Source organism: Tenrec ecaudatus, chromosome 7 (genome assembly GCF_050624435.1).
Source record: "Tenrec ecaudatus isolate mTenEca1 chromosome 7, mTenEca1.hap1, whole genome shotgun sequence".
NCBI classification, from domain to species: domain Eukaryota; kingdom Metazoa; phylum Chordata; class Mammalia; order Afrosoricida; family Tenrecidae; genus Tenrec; species Tenrec ecaudatus.
Window position 1 is genome coordinate 61,870,883 of NC_134536.1, and position 20,641 is coordinate 61,891,523.

The 20,641-nt window shown below is 40.5% G+C and overlaps 1 protein-coding gene across 4 annotated transcripts in view; it reads left to right on the plus strand.

Annotated features, from left to right (window-relative positions):
• Window positions 1–20,641, plus strand: part of CDK19 (cyclin dependent kinase 19) — a 186,982-nt gene that overhangs the window by 101,758 nt on the left and 64,583 nt on the right. For all 4 annotated transcript variants that reach the window (XM_075554673.1, XM_075554670.1, XM_075554672.1 and 1 more), the window contains 2 exons: window positions 5,271–5,381; window positions 10,419–10,559. In XM_075554673.1, the coding sequence (XP_075410788.1) occupies window positions 5,271–5,381; window positions 10,419–10,559 (252 nt within the window). The remainder of the gene's footprint in view (window positions 1–5,270; window positions 5,382–10,418; window positions 10,560–20,641) is intronic.

Below are 20,641 nucleotides of genomic sequence, written 5' to 3' on the forward strand. Positions count from 1 at the left end.
CCCAAGTAGCCTAAGTTGGTGGAAGTGCAACTTCATGCTCTCCCTCTGTCTTTACACAGCCTGTTGCATCTTTCCCTTTCTATGTCTCTTCTCTTACAAAGACACCAGCTATTTTGGGTTTTCCAGCTACTCCGTCATAACCACGTTAGTTGAATTAATTTTATCTGTGAAGGAGCTCTTTCCAAATGAGGTGGTCACACTCACACGTACTTGAGGTTGGAACTTGAACATATCTCCTTAGGGAATGCAAACCAACCACCAACCCTCATAATGTCCTTTTATTTTAGCCTATGTTTTAAGACTCTATACATATACCAGGTGATCTGCCTGATCCTGATATATTATTAAACTGTTTATGCTCTACACCTAAGATAGCACTCTTAGTAAATTTTTTACAGAGAAACTGCCAAGAGAGAGAGCTAATTCTTTAGGCCTGTGTAGATAATAGCCTGTGATGTGTTCATTTTCCTGAAATAAATAGGTTAGATGTGGACTATTTAACTTAATAAAAACAAAATCATTGAAAACACCGCATGAAAGAGCAGCAACACTTTCTAATGTTAGAGGGTGTTTACTGGTTCCAGAGTAAGTATGAATCACATGAATCTAGTAGGTTAACTTAGTCAACAGATATTTATTGAGTACTTGTTAGGTACCATTAATTCAGGTACTCTGACTCATTTTGACCCTTCATACAGCAGAAGGAAGGATTTCCCAGTTTGTCATATTGGAGCCCATTGTCACAGCCACTGTGCCAATCATCAGTGAGATCATTCATGGTCTTCCTCCTTTTTTTTTTGGCTGACCTTTCACTTTAGCAAGCATGTTGTCCCTTTCCAAAAAAATACGGTTTTGCCATACTTTCTTCTAAGGAACATGCTGGCTGTACTTTTTCCAATATAGATGTTTGTTGTTATTGTTGTTCTGGCAGTTCATGGTACTTTCAATATTCTTATCCAGCACCACAATTCAAATGCATCATTTCTTCTTTGGTATTCATTATTCCTTGCTCAACTCTCACATGCAAATGAGGTGATTGAAAATACCCTGGTTTGGATCAGGTGTACCATGATCCTCAAAGTAACATCCTTGTTCTTCAGCACTTTAAAGAGGCTTTGTATAGCACATTTGCCTGGTAGAGTTATGTCATGTGATATCTTGACTTCTGTTTCCATAACCATTGACTGTGGATCCAAGCAAAATGAAATCATGTGAGAGTCCATCTTTTTGAGGATTTTCCTCTGGTGACTCTCTACTGTACCAAGCATGATGTCCTTTGCCAGGGACTAGTCCCTCCTGATAACATGCCTTGCTCCTAAGGAACGATCTGAATTCATGGTGCCAGCTCTAGGGGAAGGTTTTCTCTCTGCGTAGGCTCTGGACGAAGGTTCAACAATCATGGGCCTGATATCTCTGACATCTCAGGGTGTCTTGCCATTAATCATCCCCTGAGTCTAGGTGGTATACTGTACAGGGACCCTGAAGTCTAAAGGATATGCTGCACTTCCAGGTCTTCTTTCTTGGTGGTAGTTGGGCCCCTCCTTCTCTTTAGAGAAGGCCATAACCCAACAGATCAGGGTTATGACCTGTGTAGAGGTGTTGCAAGGAGCTTTGATTGTGTAGGGCATGTGCCATCTGTTAGGTCTGCAGTTCAAAACCACCAAGTGCTCTTGGGGAGAAAGATGGGGCTTTCTACTGCAAACAGTTAAAATCTCCGAAACTCACAGGGGTAGTTCTACCCTGAGTAGGAATTGACTTTCTCTCTCTCTCTCTCTCTCTCTCTCTCTCTTTCTCTCTCTCTCTCAGAGGTATTGTATCCCCTCCTAATCCTGCCTCATTAATGCAACAAACATAACCTAATTCTCATGAGCAGAATCTAGCCCATAACACATAAGAGGTCAATGCATTCTTCAAGACACACTGCAAATGCAGGGCAATTGCATCAGCTCATGTCACAGGGATGCTTACATCATTACGTAATTGCCAAACCACTGAGAATTCTGGCCTAGCCATATTTGGGGGGGGGGGGCACACAATTCAGTGCATGACATTCTAACCTTTGGACCCCTCAGGTTCATGTCATTGTCACATGCAAACATATTTACCACATTATATCATTACAAAGGTCTTAAATATACTCCAAGGTCAAATTCCATCCTGGGGCAAAATGCTTTATTTGTTTTAATAAATAATTTTATTGGGGGCTCTTACAGCTCCATACACTCCATACACTCCATACATCAGTTGCATCAAGCATCATTTCCAAAACATTTTCTTTCTACTTGAGCTCTTGGTATCAGCTCTTCTTTTTTCCTCTCCCTCCCCCACCCTCAGGAGCACTTGTTATTATTGTTATTTTCATATTTTACACCATCCACTGTCTCCCTCCACCCATGTTTCTATTGTTAGTCCCCGTGTGTGTGTGAGTGTGCAAAATGATTTATATATGAACCTGTGAAACTCAGAATACAAGCTAACTGCTTCCAAAGTACAGTGGTGGAACAGGCACAGAGTAGGAGAAATTAGAGGGAAAGAAGGGATAGAAAGCATCGAGCAAGTCCAAAGCTAGCAGAAATGTGTATATATGAACTCCCAGGGCTTGAAAGCAATCATTCTCTGAAGTCATCTAGGCAGTGGCTTTGCCCTCCCCACTGGGTGTTGGCCATGTGCTCTGTGGAGTCCTGTAGTCTTGGGCTTCATTCAGCTCTGCCTCCCTGGCAGCTCTGCCTCCCTGGCAGCTCTGCCTCCCTGGCAGCTCTGCCTCCTTGGCTTTGAGCAGCTTCATTCTCCTAATCCTACTGAATGGCATCCTCAACCCCATGGCCCCAGCGGGCTCCTTTCTGTTTGCCTTGGCAGCCCTACTTCTGCTGCACTGGGCAGTAGATTCAGCCGCATCCTTCTGGTATTTGTAAATGGTAGTCCCACACTCTGGAAATGAGCTAGTGAAGAACTGACTCTTTTAAATCTTTGACCCTATCATTTAAAGCCCAGTAGACCATGATTCCACCCTTTGAGATCCCAGAGTTAGGGGCCTACCCTTTGAGACACCTTCTGCTTTCTGTTTCTTTTACCTCCTGGTGCCTTGGTCCCTATGCTTGCCAGGTATCCTGGGCCGAGTTGGCTTCTGGCCTGCTCACAACAAAACTCTTTAACTCTACTGACACGTGCCCAGAAGCACCCCACTCCACCTTGGTAAGCGTTGTTCCAAAGGTGTTCAGCTTAAAAATAAAATTAAAAAAATGTGTTCAGCTTTCTCGCATTTTGGGTTGGAAAGCCTAATTTAGTTGGCACATGCCCCGAACCACCCTACTCTACCAGGAAACTTCCTGCCTGAAGGCACTCAGCTTGCTCTGTGGGTCAGATCCTGTGCCATCTTGTGCCAGTTTCCTGCTTCTGCTGCGACCATTTCTGTGCCATGGCATCTTGCTCTCTGCACTGGCTCCATGTGAAAGCTCTTCTCACATCCTATCTGAGCCATCACTGGATCAGCTTTTGACACCAGGAATCCCACTAGCAGTCTCTCCAAGGCATTCTAGACCTTTACCATTGTGATGGGGTGGTTATTATAGCAGATCACATTATGTGGGATGAATATATCACTGCATAACTGGTAAGGCACTGGTAATCATGGCCTAGCCAAGTTGACACAGGTTTTGGGGAACACATGACAGTGCCCACCCTAGGGTTGTCATTAGGTTAAGTAAGAGAGAGCATTTATATGTAGTCACTTTGCATAAAGAAACATTTTAGTAGAAGTTTCTTTCCCTCTCCCTCTCTGTAACATCCACAGAGCTTTATACTTAAAAGGTACCAAAAATATTTGTCAATTCGAATTTATTTCTCTCTTTGTATGCAACTTGAACTTGATTAAGGACAGCTGGAGGCAGGCATACTCACTTACAAGGCTTTCACCTTGAGCAGCTAATGTCATTGTTGCTAAATATTTTATCAAGCACCTGCCTGCTATGTACCAAGTGCAACATTTTCACTTGCTGTTCTGGCCTTCTTGATATCAGCATTCAGATGAAAGCCTTTACTTTGTGAACATTTGTTCCTTTTCTGTTTCCAGAACCCTTTTCCCACCCGTTTCTTATCAGTGGCTATGCTACACTCAATATCAGCACCACCAGCTGCCATGTGTTACAGAGTAAAAATGCTCCTTAGGGTTTTCTTGGTTGTTATCTTCTTAACAGGCAGTTATCAGGCCTCTCTACCCTGGTGCTGCCTGGGTGTTTAGAACCATTAATCTTTAGGGTAGTGGAGTAGTGAATGCTCTTTGAACCCCCATAAGAACCCCATTGCCATCTATCTGGTTCCAACTCAGAGTGACCTCTTAGGACAGAGTGGAAACTGCCTTAAGATTGTCTTTGTGTACAGAAGCAGACTGTCACGTCTTTCTCCCACCATCCTTTGCATCCAGTGGAGCTGTACTTCTAGGTAAAAGGATATGCATACACCACATGGTTCTCTAGTGGGACCTTGTTGCTTTTGCTTACTGTACTGCTATGTAGTTTTCAGAAGTTTCTCTCCTGTTCATCTGCTTTGCACTGTAACCTCTGTGATGTGGGGTGGATTAGGCAATTCCCCACCGTTCAGATGAGAAAATGGACTCTGGATGATTTAAGTGACCTGCCAAAGCGTAAACATCTAGTTTAAAGAGCAAAAGAAAATGTTTGCGAAGAACCTAGTATGAGTGAAACGATTTCCCTAATGTTTGGCATCTAGGCTTAAGAAGCCCTCCTCAGTAGCAGAGAACCAGAAGAAACTGTCATTACCACTTGAAAAGAAAACAAAAACAACTGCATTTGGGGATTTGTGTGGTAGATGATTCAGGTAATTGTTCAGGGGAAAAAAGCTATATTTCTATTTTATGACATGATACACTTAATTCTGCCTCATTGTTTCTTAGTGTTTTGGCCACAGCCTTCTATAACTAAGGAACTCTGGTGGCAGGCACAGTGGTTAACTGCTCAGCTGCTATCGGATGCAGTCCATAGCCGTTCTGTGGGTTAAGAGGCAGCCCTCAGCTTTGGAAGGCCGAGGGAAAGTCTGCTCTGAACACAGTCGCCGTGACTTGGAATCAGCGCAACAGCACAAAACACATCACTTATATATGGCGGGTTCTTTTGTTTTGTTTGTACTGTACTTTTGCTTATCTGGATTTTCCATAACTTCACCAATTTTATTTCTAAATTAAAGAGCTTTATCAACTTCTTCATCTCCTCCTCCTTGCTAACAAAGCCGTGACCCACCTCTCTTCTTGCACTTAGCTTTTGCGAGAACTGAAGCACCCGAATGTGATCGCGTTGCAGAAGGTGTTCCTTTCTCACAGCGACAGGAAGGTGTGGCTGCTGTTTGACTATGCAGAGCATGATTTGTGGGTAAGTCCGTCACTGTACCTTGAGCATTGTTTGTAAGAGGCATGGAGCACTGTTTTGTAATCGCTCGTGGCCCTCGTGGCAAAGTGGGTTACACATTGAACTGCTAAGCATAGGGTCAGTAATCTGAAGCCACCAGCCAGTCCAAGGAAGAATGATGTGGCTGTCTGCTTCTGTTAAGGGTTACAATCTCAGAAATCCACAAGCATTTCTGATCTGTCCTACAGGGTCCCTGTGAGTCAAAATTGCCTCAGTGGCACTGAGTTTATTATGGAGTCATAAATGTATGTGACCCATATTGCTGATTCACAGAAAGAAAACCTTACTCTGTTGAGACTAAATCCATAAATATAACGTGAAGTTTAAAAATGTGAGTAATAACTATAAACATGCTACTTTATTCAAAACACCTTGTGTTTCTGGATCTTGTAATTTTTCCACCTCTGACAGAGTGCATACAGTCTTACCTTCTTTCTGTCACTCTCTACTAGTGGGAAATATTTGAGTTTTTCTTCTCTGACAGGTTTCTGTCTTTTACACAATTCTGGTTTCCCCAAGTTTTACCGTATTTTCCCTAGCTAGACATTTTACTTCAGAAAATCTTAATGAGTGGGAGATTGTAATTTTATGTAAGTAATTGATGACAGTTTATAATGTGTAGTGAAATGACTTTCTTTTGTGGTACCTACAATACTTCCAATTTCTCCAGTTATATTCTTGTTTTGCCATTTAAAACCGATTCCACAAATAAGAGTGTGTATGTGTGTTTGGTTTTGCAAGTTTTAAGGATATTTTATCAATATATGAAAGATGGGGTTTTCTACTCCCATAAAACATTACAGTCTCAGAAACTCACAGGGCAATTATATAGAACCCTGTCCTAAAGGGTTGCTCATTGTGTTAGGGTTCTTTAGGGAAACAAAACCAGGACACTAATGATTATATATATATAAAACACTATAATATATAAAATTCATGAAACAGCTAATATACTGGAAGTCCTTCAACTCATGGAGGATGCTGGGTCCAAGGAAAAGGAAGCAGGCATCTGAGTCTTCTGTAAAGCAATGCAGACAGTCCGACCACAGGCAGCAAATAGCAGGGCAGGTCACCAACAGTCAGCCATATGACAGGATCCTATGGGACCCAGCTCAAGTGAGGTATACACCAACAGTGTGGTGAAGCAGGTCTCGAAGAAACCTCAAATTCTAGCGACATGGTGCACAGTTGTCCTGGGTGTCCTACATGACATGGTCCTGGGTGTCCCACAGGTAGTGTAGCTTGCAAGCTGATGCAGAGAACTAGCTAAGTCAGCCGCACAAGGGTCCGATCACCGGAGAGCAAGAGAGAGGCAGGGTTCGCCGAGCCATTTATCTCTTTGCTCTCCAATCAATCTGCGACGTTATTAATTCCACATGTTCTTATGGGCCAGGTTGGCACAATAAACCTACCTATCACACTCAGAGTCGGCATCCCCTTGATAATAGTGACATATCAAAGAACAAAGAATTCTGTCTTAACTTTTTAAGTTAGTAATCAGAACATTTAAATATTTTGTCAGGAATTGCTAAAAGTCAGAAAACAAACTAAACCATACTTGGAAATATGTTCAAATTACGGATAACAAAATTTTGATTCAATACTGCATATTTTGTCATCTATGTAAATTTTAAATCTGTTTGGACTTACTTTAACAGACTCAGATCTGGAAGGAACTTTCAGAGTTTATATTAGGACAGCAAATATTGTTAAGAACCTCCAGTATGTTTTTGTCACTTCTTAGATATCCATGAATAATTTCATTATCCCCATCCATGAGTAATTATACATTATCCCCATTTCTCTTGGTTTATAGTTCTACTAACCAGGAGCTTGGGTGGCATAGTGGGAAACATTGTTGGGCCACTAACCTCAAGGTTAGCAGTTCAAACCCACCAGCTGCTTCAAGAGAGAAAGATAAGGCTTTTGTTCTGGTAAAGATTTGTAGCCTCAAAAACCCACAGGAGCAGTTCTGCTCTGTCCTTTCAGCAGTGAGTTTGATAGTGATGAATTACCTTAAAGAAGATGTAGCACATTGGTCTAGTCAGATTCTGATGCTGTCCCGTTCAGTAGCTACACTCTACACATAAAGAGTTACTCGGCACACAGTTAAGCACTTGGTTGCTAACCAAAAGGTTGCCTGATCAAACCCATCCAACACATGCACAGGGGAGAGAGCTAGTATTCTGCTCTCATATGAATGAACCCAACCACTGCCTTGGAGTCAACTCTGACTTTTAGCGACCCTTACCTGTTGATATAAAGTTTATTGCAACTCAGTGATCCTGTAGATCTGCCCCATAGGGTTCCCAAGGCTGTAATCTTTATGGACGCAGACTCCTTCTGTATCTGTCCTAGGGAGCAGCTTGTAGGCTCAAACGGTCACCCTTTTGATTAGCAGTCAAATGCTTAACCGCCACGACACCAGAGTTCCTAATGGGTCATCAGTTTGTCTGTCACATGGGGTTGCTATGAGTTGAACATCAATTTGATTGATGGTGCTTAACAAAGGCCACATAATGGCCATTGCAAAGTGGTTGGTCCAAATTGAGATGTGCTGTAAATGTAAAATACACTGTTGAAATAATATTTTAGATATGTTAGCTCAAATGTTAAAACTAATTTTACATGTTTATTTTCTTTCTTTTTAATGTGGTTATTAAAATTTATAGCTACATATGTTGCTTCTATGTTCCTATTAGATAAAGTGCTAACCTCCCCAAACGCCAATACCATTTAGCTGTTTCTGACTCATAGCATCCCTATACTAGGTTTCCAAGGCTGTAAATCTTTAGGGGAGCAGACAGCGTCAGCTTTCTCCCACAGAGGGGCTGGTTAGCAGCCTAACACCAGTTAGCAGCCTAACACTAGCCTGCAGGGCTCCTTAGATAGAGCACCATTATTGTGTCAACCTGGAGCCCCTATTACTCCTCAGAATCACGTGACATGTTATAAAAAATAAACTGCATAAATAGCTTAGTAGTTTTTCAGTACCGTTTGGCCATTTTAAGCCTAATGGAACACTGTTGAAGGGGATCCCTGATGGTCCAGTGGTTATAGCACTCGGCTGCTTAGACTGACAGTTTGAATCCACCAGCTGTGCTCTGGAGGAACGATGCGATAGTGTGCCTTTGTAACCCCTGGTGCCCTCCCGTCCCTGTGGGGCAGTTCCACTCTGTCCCAGCAGGTTTCTATGAGTTGAAGCAAGTCTACTGCATCAGGTTTGGGCTTTGGCCCTGAGTGAGCACTGCTGATAACTTCACCTGTATTGTATAAGGCCCAGCACACCTGAAATGGGGATTGAGGGTGGGGCTGGGATATGCGGAGAAGCAGGGAACATTTCTTCCCATTTATTACAATCTTTTTGTAATCCACATGTAACAGGTGAATATAAACATTGGGGCATGGTGGTCCAGTGCTCAGTTGTGTTTATTTCAATGGCATTTCTCTCCCTCTTCCTTTTTGGTGAGTTCCTATTTATAGCTAACCATTAGGAATTTATCCTAATTTTATTGGGTACCAAAAGGAGGTAGAACTTTCCCAATGGTCACACATAGCTGGTGATGTTCCCCAAATGCAGTAAGTGCTTTCTAACTTTTAAAGAACACCAAAGATTTGTTTTGTTTCTCTTCTTTCATTCTGTCAGTGAAAACTCAAAAGGCCACTGCCATTGAGGTTACTCCACCGTATAACAACTCTCTCTGTAGGGTTTCCGAGGCTGTACTTCTTTATAAGATTAGACAGTCTCATCTTCCTCTCTTGGTGCGGCTAGTGGTCTAAACCACTAACCTGGCAGCTAGCAACCCAGTGCTTATCCCACAGGGCCACTAGGGCACCTTATTCTGTCAAGAGGGGATACTTTTTACCAAGTTAGACACCTGGAGACAATTTTTGTGAAGATATTAGTGGAGAGTCCCGTACCTATTGGAACTAGCGGTGGGGAAGGGCCACAATACTGATTTTGAATGTGTTTTAGAACTAGTAGAACTATGCTCCCATCAAGAAATGAATACAGAGGACCCCTGAATCTGTTATTACTCAGAAATCATCTTTGGACCTTGGACCAAAACTGTCCCAAGAAGCCATTGTTGAACTAAATAGCAGTTGGGCTCAGTTGGTAAAGAATGTTTACCTTGAGTGTTGTGTTCTTCATAAAGAATTATTATATGAGATCAGACTGACAACAGTTCATTTAAATCACAGATGGGAACTTTCAGGGCAGAGCCTGAATTAGCGGTGACATAACAGCATGTGTAGAGACAGCGAGGAGGGTATATGTCTAGCCAGTGTCATTGAACTGTACATGTAGAAGTTGTAAACAAATGTGTATTTGATTGTGTATATAATCACCCCAAAATAAATTTTAGAAAAGCAAGATATAGCAATAAATCTTTGAAGATGTTATGTCAAATGACAGGAAGCAATTATTTATGAAGTATATGCTTGTCTTAAACTCTTACATCTGAATGTGTATATTTGAACTGGATATTTCCAATATGAACAATTTATGAAATGGTAGGACTAGATGAAGTGTGAGCAGGTAGTCTGATTTCTATTTTGTATTATTTTAAAAATTTTAAATCATTGTATTGGGGGCTCATATAGCTCTTATCACAATCCATCCATCCATCCATTGTGTGTCAAGCACATTTGTACATTTGTTGCCATCATCATTCTCAGAACATTTGCTTTCTACTTGAGCCCTTGGTTTCAGCTCCTAATTTCTAAATTATTTCTATTTTTAAGCAGGCTTTTCATCGAAGCATCTTACCTTTTGTTTCTATTTGAATTGAAATTTTAAGCAAATCTAGTAACTATGCTCTTCATTAGCATGGCCACATTCACTCCCAAAATACAGTTTTGGTTGACCTTACTACTCAAGTTATTTTCTTTCTGTCACCATTGGCCTTTAATAAGTAATTTTAAAACAGAGAGATTTTATTGTGCTGTGTGTTAGCAAAGACTGTAAATTATAGTATGTTTTATTTTTTAAATTTCTAGCATATTATTAAGTTTCATCGCGCATCCAAAGCAAATAAGAAGCCCATGCAATTGCCAAGATCCATGGTTAAATCATTGCTCTATCAGATTCTGGATGGTATCCATTACCTCCATGCAAATTGGGTACTTCACAGAGACCTGGTGAGTATGCTGCTTTTGAATTGATCAAATATATATTTTTCTCATTCCTTTAAAAAATATTTTCTTGAATGTAATTATAATAAAACATTAATTTCAGAAAAAAATGACATTGCACATAGCAAAAAAGAAGGAAACATAAATCACCCATAAATCAACCTATAATCTAAAAATAAGTATTAATAACATTTTGTCTCCTTTTATTATATGTGTCAGTGTGGTTTTTAAACAAATGTTTAATATTACTTTAATAGTGAAGTCATATATGAAATAAGTACCTGTTTGCGTGGTAATGATGGTGGTTTGGATTTTTATTGTGAATTCAGTGAAGGTAAGTACTGGTTTTTATTTTTTTGCCCTTCACCCATTGCTACTGTTGGTCATTAATAAAAATGTTTATGATTAAAGACTGAATTCTCATTTTTTTTATCTCATCTTTTTTTCTCAATTAAAAAATCATTTTATTGGGGCTCATGCAACTCTTCTCACATTCCATACATACATCAATTGTGTAAAGCATATTTGTACATTCGTTGCCCTCATCATCATCAAAAATTTTGCTCTCTACTTAAACACCTGGCATCAGGGGCCCCTGGCTCTTCCCCCTCCCGTCCTGTCCCCCCCCCCCCATGAACCCTTGATAATTTACAAATTATTATTTTGTCATATCTTACACTGTCCGATGTCTCCCTTCACCCACTTTTCTGTTGTCTGTCCCCCAGGTAGGCGGTTATATGTAGATCCCTGTAATAAGGTTTCCTCTTACCACCCCACCCTTCCTCTATCCTCCTGCTATCACCACTCTCAGCACTGGTTCTAAAGGCATCATCTGTCCTGGATTCCCTGTTTTTCCAGTTCCTATCTGAACCAGTGAACATCCTCTGGTCTAGCCAGATTTTTATGGTAGAATTGGGATCATGAGAGTGGGTTGTGGGGGGGTGGGGTGGGGAAGAAGGGAGAAGCATTTAGGAACTAGAGTAAAGTTGTATGTTTCATCGTTGCTACACTGCACCCTCCCCAAGACCCTTCTGTAAGGGGATGTCCAGTTACCTACAGACGGGCTTTGGGTCCCCACTCCGCACTCCCCCTCATTCACAATGATATGATTTTTGTTCTTTGATGCCTGATACCTGATCCCTTCAACACCTCGTGATCACACAGATTGGTGTGCTGCTTCCATGTGGGCTTTGTTGCTTCTCAGCTAGATGGCCTCTTATTTAACTTCAAGCCTTTAAGACCCCAGACGCTATATCCTTTGAGAACCTGGATCCATCAGCTTTCTCCACTGCATTTGCTTATGCACCCACTTTGTCTTCAGCAGTAGTGTCGGAAAAGTGAGCAGTTTAATAGAACAAAGTAATCTTGCATTGAGGGAGTACTTGAGTGGAGGCCCAGTGTCCATCTGCTACCTTAATACTAAACATGTAGAATATATGCACATAGATCTATTTCCCCATCCTCATATATGTGTATTTACATGTATATATGCCTTTATTTAGACCTCTCTAAATGCCCTTTGCCTCCTAGCTCTTTCCTCATTTTCCTTTTACTTTCCTCTTGTCCCACTATCATGCTCAGCCTTCATTTGGGTTTCAGTAATTCCTCTTGGTTACTTTACCCTTGATCACGCCCTACCAGGCCTTCTACACCCTCCTCACCACCAATTTGGATCATTTGTTGTTCCCTTGTCCCTGGGTTTGTTAACACCACTTCCTCTCTCCTCATCTACCCCTCTCCCATGTCCTCTTGGAACTGTTGGTCACATGGTTTTATCCCCCAGATGGTTCATCCAACCTATCTTATTTAGACAGATCTATGGAGATAATAACATGCACAAATACAAGACAGAGCAAAACCAAGCAATAAAAGAAAACAAAACAACAACAACAAAAAGCCAGTGACAAAAATAAAACAAAACCCAACACAACAACAACAATAACAAAGAAAAGCTGTAGTTAGTTCAAGGACTGTTTGTTGGCCTTTAGGAGTGTTTTCCGGTTGAGTCTGATGGGTGCCAAGCCCTGGCCCCAAAGTCTATTTTTGTATTCCCTGGGGACTTTGTTACTCTGTTCCCCCTTGATGTTCTGTTGCATGCTCTTAGTGTTTTGCCTCAGTGTGGGATCAGATCGGGTGGAATTCCCACACTGTTGTCACCTGTAGGGCTACAGGTCCCCTGTAGGGCTATGGGTCAGGGAGTGATGTCGTGCCTCATAGTGGGGCCGACCATATGGTCTTCTCTGTGGACTGGCTGCTCTGAGCGGGGATGTCATCGTCAAGGCCTGGTGGTCCAGGATGTGCTGCACTCTCTCTTCCACCCCCTTCATTTGCTCCCATGTGCTCTGATCAGACATGTCCCTCTCCCTGAGCTGCAGCTTCAGTGCTGTCCTCTGAAATAAATTCTATGGGGAGTGGCAGGTGTCCACGTAGTTGGGATTGGGGCTGGCCCCTCAGAATTCTCATTATTTTTATCCTCAAGATCCAAACTGAAATAATGACATTGCATCCAGCATAAAGAATGTTGTTATCAATATTAACAATAAATGAATGAATATATCTAATAAGATTAATATATTTATTAGGCAAATTAGACTATATTCAAGTGGTTTTACTTTTTAGATTCAGTATACATATAGCAGACATTTATTAATAACTGATTATGTAATTATAGGCATATGGTAGAGAAATGTCATAGGTTGATTCCATCTATATTAACTAGAGAGATGTGTTTATTATAGAAAGAAAGAAATGCTCAAAGATAGCTTGTATACACTGCCAGTCAGGATTAGTCATCTGGTTTGATCAACTCTTACTCTTATTATTGACAGTGACATTGGGCCAAGATGACAGTGAGCACTGAAGATGCAGTTATCACTTCACCAAAAACATTTCATCTTATGATTTTCAACTGTAAGGTTCTCAGTACTCAAAATTATGAATCAATACTTTTTTCTATTTTCTAAATCATATCATTGGGGAGCTTGTATAACTCATATCACAATCCATACATCCATCCATTGTGTCAAGCACATTTGTTGCCATCATCATTCTCAATACTTTTAAAATCTCTACTGTCCCAGGGGGTTTTCTAGATTCAGAGATCTTCATAAATAGGCTTCTAAAGTTTTAATTTGTTGTACACTTAAGATAATTCTCAATTAAATAGTTGATCAAAACCTTTCCCTGAAGATTAATTAATGGTACGCTTTCTTGGCATAGTTTAATACATTTTAGCCAAGACATTGTCATTTGACCGCCTACTGGAACTGAAACTCTGTTTGACCAGACTAACTTTACTCACATCCAAACTTGCTGCTCTTTCACTGTCTTCTATTTTGGTTACTCCACAGCACCACCACCACCACCACCACCACCACCACCACCCAACCCTTCTCCCAGCCTCCCTCCTTATTTTACCATTGCAGACTTTTCTTTGCACCCCATATCCCTAGCTTGCCAAGTTTGGTTAGGTTGACATATAAAATATCTATTCCATTCATCTGTTACTTTCCTGGCACTTCATTCATATTTCAGACATTTTACTACCTTTTTCTTTGCTTCTATTCAAATGCAGAATCTTGTCCCTAATGTGATTTGTCCCTGACCTAGTCTGCATCAGGTTGATGGGATCCTCCGTGGTTGTTCATTACTGTGGAGTTGGCTTCAACTAATGGCAGCCTTATGTACAACACTAACTGGTCCTGCACCGTCTCCGTGGAGTTTGCTGTGGTTGAGCCCATTGTTGAGGCTGGAGCCTGGATGGTGGTGCAGTGGTCATGTGTTGGGTTTTGAACTGTGTGGCAGGCCATTGGAAACCACCAGCAGCACCTCAGGAGCAAGACGGGTCTTCTACTCCTGTTAACAGTTAGTTTCGGAAACCCACAGGGATCACGAGGAGTTAGCATGGACTATGGCAGTGGGGTTTTTACCCCCTCCCTTTGATTATGGTTCTGCCTCTTAATATATCCCCTTATCAGTAACCTCTTTCCCCGCCATTTCATTTTTGATCTTCTGCTCAATAACTTTGAAATAGTTCCTATTGTTTATAGATTATAATTCTTGTTCTCATTTTGGATTTCAGATACAGCATCAACTATCTTTTCTAGTGTCTGTATCCTCAACATAGATTCTCTTCTTCCTCTATCTTGCTTAGCTATGTATGCTTAGATGTAATTCACCTGTTTAAAGTTGACAATTCAGTGGTTTCTACTATCTTCACAGATATGGACAACCATCACCAGTCAATTTCAGGATATTTCATCGCCTCAAAAAAAAAAAAAAAAGCCCTGTACCCTTTATTTGTCACCCTCCAGAATCTGCTTTCTGATTCCCTATGTTTCTGTGAAAGGAATTATATATGTGGACTTTGGTTATTTGCTTATTTTACTTAGCTAATGTTTTCAAGGTTCATCCATGTTGTAGCATGTATACTACTTTATTCTTTATATGGGCAGGTAATATTTACTGTAGGGGGATTGTATGGGTATATCACATTTTGTTTATTCAGACATTTGAATTGTTTTCACCTTTTGGCTGTAATGAGTAATACTTATGTAAACATTTCTATACAAGTTTTTGTGTGGGCATTTGCTTGTATTTCTTTTGAATATATGCCCGGGAGTAAAATTGTTAGGTCATATGATTAACTCTATATTTAACCTTTTGCAAAACTGTCAGACTTTACCAAGCATCTGCATTACTTACATTCCCACCAGTAGTGTATGAATTCTCATTTTTCTACATCTTTCTGGTCAATACTTAACATCATCTGGATTTTTTGTTTTAGCTTAGTGGGTGTGAAGTAATGTCTCATTGTGGTTTTAGTTTGCTTTCTCTGATGACTAATATCGTTAGGTATCTTTTAAAACATTTTATTGGGGGCTCATACAATTCTTAGCACTATCCATCCATCCATTGTGTCAAGCACATTTGTACATTTGTTGCCATCATCATTCTTAAAACATTTGCTTTCTACTTGAGCCCTTGATATCAGCTCCTCATTTTCCCCCCTCCCTCCCCACTACCAACTTCTCCCTCCCTCTGTTAAATATCTTTTTATGTGCTTATTGGCCATTTAAATATCCTTTTTGAGAAATGTCTATTTAGAATAATTGACCTTCTTAACTGGGATATTTTCTTAAAGAGCTCTTTATATATTCTAGATAAACATCTCTTATCAGATAAGTGATTTTCAAATATTTTCCCATTCTGTACATTGTATTTTTACTTTCTTGAGAGTGTCTTTGGAAGCAAGCACATTTAAAAAAATCATTTTATTGAGAGCTCTTACAATACTTATTACAATCCATACATCAATTGTCTCAGTCATATTTGTACATATGTTGCTATCATTCTTTTCTAGACAGTTACTTTCTATTGAGCCTTTGGTATTAGCTCCTCTTCTTCCCCCCTTCCCCCCACCCTTGTGACACCTTGATAGATGATAAACCATACATACAGCCATTGTGTCAAGAACACATGTATATTTGTTGCCATCATCATTCTCAAAACATTTGCCTTCTACTTGAACCCTTAATATCTGCTGCTCATTTCCCCCTCCCTCCCCACTCTCCCCCACCTCATGAACCCTTCATCATTCATAAATTATTATTCTTTTGTCATATGTTACAGTGTCCGACGTCTCCCCCGCCTTCCTCTCTGCTGTCCATCCCCCAGAGAGGAGGCTATACATAGATTCTTGTAATCAGTTCCCCCTTTCTACACCACATTCTCTCCACCCTCCAGGCATTGCCACTCTCACCACTGGTCCTGAAGGAGTCATCTGTCCTGGGTTCCCTGTCTTTCCCGTTGCTGTCTGTACCTATGTACATCCTCTGGTCTAGCCAGATTTGTAAGGTAGAATTGGGATCATGATATTGGGGGGTGAGGAAGCATTTAAGAACTAGAGGAAAGTTATATGTTCCATCGTTGCTACCCTGCACTCTGACTGGCTCATCTCTTCCCCACAACCCTTCAGTAAGGGGTGTCCGGTTAGCTACCAATGGGCTTTGAGTCTCCACTCTGCACTCACCCACATTGAGGAAACCTCAAGGAGTCAGAGGAATATTATGTGTTTCATTGGTGTTTTACTGTGTCCTTGTTGACTCATCCCTTTCCTGTGACCCCCATGTGGGGGATGTTCCATTGTCTACAGATGGGCTTTGGGTCTCTGCTCTGATACCCCTCATTCTTAACCATATGATTTTGTTTGTTTGATAAGGTTTTTCTGATGTCTGTACCTGGTCCCGATGACACCTCATGCTCACACAGGCTGGTGTGCTTCTTCCATTTGGGTTTGTTGTTTCTCTCCTGGGCACCATCTGCCTTATTCACTACATTTGCGTATGCACCCATTTTGTCTTAAGTGATGTGTCAGGAGGATGAGCATCTCAGATCTCCAGTTTGTTAGAACAACATGTTCTTGTATTGAGGGGGAGGGTATGAGCAGAGGCCCAAAATTCATCCACTACTTCAGTGTATTGCCATATAAATATATGTACATAAGCCAATACTTCTATTTTTATGGATTAATGTATTACATATGGACACCCCAATGCTTGTGCCTCTAAACATAGTTTTGCTTCCTAGATCATTCCTTCATTTCCTTTTACCTTCTTTCTGCCCCACCATCATGCTCACTCTACTTCTATCGCATAGTACTTCCTTTCAGCTAGATTGCTGTTGTGCCAGCGCTCCCAGGATTTCTATATCCACCTCGTTATTGTTTTTTATTCCCTGGTTGTTGTTTTGTCTGTGGTGGTGGTAAGCAAACACATTTTAAATTTTGATAAAATTAAATTTATCCCCCTGCTCCCTCCCCCCCTTCATGTTTCTTTTGGTGTTGTTGCAAAGAATCCTTTACTAAGCCCATGGTCAAGAAGATTTACCCCTATGTTTTCATTTAAGAGTTGTATAGTTTCAGCTCTTACACATATATATCTTTTATCTATGTTCAGTGAATTTTTGTATGCATCATGAGCTAAAGTGTCCAACTCATGCTCCTGTGGCCATCTGCGGTTGTCTTAGCATCATTTGCTGAAGAGACCTTTCTTCCCTATTGAATGGATTTGACATCTTTGTTGAAAATCAGTTGACTAGAATGTATGCTAGTCGCCCCCCCCCCCACACCCCTTTTTGCTTCTGCTGGAATTTCAGTTGTATTCCATTGATCTTTATGTCTTACTGTCGTGTCTGTATCACACTGTCTTTATTAACATTGTTTTGGGAAGGGTGAGTCCTACTTTGTACTTCATGATTGTTTTGGCTATTTTGTGCCCTTTGCAATTCCATGTGAATTTTAGAATCAGCCTGACAACCTGTAAAAGGAAGTCACTCAGAATTCTCATAGAGACCATACTGACGTTGTCAGTTAGATGGGAGAGTATTGCCATCTTAGCTATGCTGAGCCTTCTGTTTCACAAATGTGGGATGTTTTGAATTTGTCTTTGATTTCTTAAACAGGGTTGTGTAGTGTCAGTATATAAGCTTTGCCTTCCCATCATCTTTTGCATATACCACTCTCTGGGTTTATTGAACCTCGGAGATTGTCTCTCATGAGATTTGCTGACTAGTTAGCATTGTATTCCCCTATCTTAAAACTCTTTACCTCTGCCAAACATCCAAACTTTCCATGATATCCATCCATATTTGCAGATAATTTCTGTTTGTTTTTGTTATATTTCATCTCTGTTTCTCTTCTGGTATTTATCTCTTAATGTACACACCTATTCTTTTCAGACCATAAACCTGAAGAGAGAATAATTTTTTTGTTTGATTCATTTTTGTACAAAACTACCCCAGTACACAATAGGTGCTAAATAAATGACTCCTCAGTTAATATCAATAAAAATATTAACTGAATATTATGGATTATCTTTTTCTTTGGATCAAGTAACATATGTATTGGCAACCACTGGCTTCAATATGCATTTATGATTTACTTGTATGTGCAAAGCATGAATAGTTGGTGACAATATAAGTATGACTGCATTAAAATCTTCTCAAGAAATTTATAGTCTGATAGAAGACTATGCTGTGTACCCGGCGGTTTCATAAAACTTGTGAGAAAATTTAAGTATCTTGAAATTCCACTTGTCTACTAACTAACTAATTAGCTAGCTAACTTTTTAAAGCCTCCTAGTAGGCAAATAATTACCGTATATACTCATGTATAAGCAGAGTTTGTCATTACTAAAAATGTGCTGAAAAACGGGTTTGGCTTATACATGGGTCAGTGTTACAACATCTCGCTGGGGCCTCCCTGAGGTAACTGGAAGAGTGTCTGTTATCTTGCGGGTGATTGCCATTTCTCTGCTGTTCATTCAAAGCCCCACTGACACTGCAGGGCTTTGGATGTTTGTTTACTCACATCTAACCAATCAGAGCCGTCCTTTGTCATGGATGGCTCCAATTCACAAAGGATGTGTCTGTGGCTGCGCTCCATCTCTCCCCTCTGGTCTCTGTGTTAATTCACATCCTGCATCCCCCGCCCGCACAGACTCCACCCTCCCCCCCAACACGTGTGTGTGCGGGGAGGGGGCATTATTTGAAAGTTCTTTTTCAAAGTCTTGTTTTTTTTATCCTATTAGAAATGGATACTCTTGAACCAAAACAAAAACGGCGGTCATATGAGACTGGTTTCAAAATGAAGGTTGTGTCAATAGCAGAAGAGAGCAATAACAGTATTGCAAGTAGAGAATTCCGTGTTGACGAAAAGCAAGTGAGGGAGTGGCGGAAAATGAAGGCTGACTTGGAACAGATTCCAAAAGCTGAAAAAGCTCGTCATGGTTTAATGTCTTTTTATGGGGCTCTAGAGAATGAATTGCATAGATGTGTTATGGAGTGTCGTTAAAATGGTTATTGCATAACATGCGTGGGAATCTGCATATATGCACTACAAATGGCTAAGGATAACAAATATAAAACACCAGGCAGTGAAAAATTTGCTGCATCAGCAGGATGGTGTACCCGCTTCATGAATAGGTTTGGCCTACTATGTTTGAGACAAAGAATAAAGATTTCCCAGAAATTACCACAAGACCTTGAAGAAAAAATTATGTTATTCCAGTGATATATTATAAAACAAAGAAGGATTTATAATTATGACCTGGAAAATATTGGGAATATGGATGAAACTGCCATGACTTTTGATCTTCCAAGCAACAGAACTGTGGCAAGTTTAGGAGAAAAAAAGTTTTCTCAAAACCACAGGAAATGAAAGAAAACCACTTTACAGTTGTTCTTTCATGTTTGGCTAATGGAACTAAGCTGCATCCTGTCATTATTTTTAAAAGAAAGACCTTGTCTAAAAAGATAAATTTCCCACCAAGAATTACTGTGCGTGCACATGTTAAAGGCTGGATCGATGAAGATGGAACAAAAAAATGGCTGAAAGAAATTTGGAACTGACAACCAGGAGCAGCCTTAAAGCCATTGTTACTTGTTTGGGATATGTTCAGAGGCCACCTATTGGATGACATAAAAAAATTGGCAAAATCTAGTAAAGTTACTTTAGCCGTTATTCCAGTTGGGCTTCCATCTGTACTGCAGCCTCTGGATGTATCTTTGAATAAGCCTTTTAAAGACCGTGTGCGAAGGATGTGGCATGAGTGGATGTCATCTGGTCAAGCCCGACTAACAAAAGGAGGAAATCTCATGAAGCCTGACATAGAGTTAATAGCAAAGGGGGTTCGAGATGCATGGAAAGACATTCCAGAAGACATGGTGTGATGTGCCTTCCAGAAATGTAGTATTAGTAATGCTATGGATGGCAGTGAAGACTGCGCTTTATATGAAAATGATAGCAGTGATGGTGATGACAGCGATCTCAGTAAGGACAGCGTCTATGATGACCTCATACCAGCTGAAGCTCTGCATTAGGATACGGATGATGATGAGGAATCCAGTTTTGAAGGATTTTAATTCTTTCCATTTTAGCTTGGTTGCTGAGTGAGCTCAGGGAATAGTACTCTTAAGGTATCATTGTTGATACCATATTGTTTTTGTTGAACCTATTTTCCACTTACTGTGCTGGTTTACTAATGTTAAATGACTTGTCCTTTTATTTATGTTTTTTAATTTTTAATTTA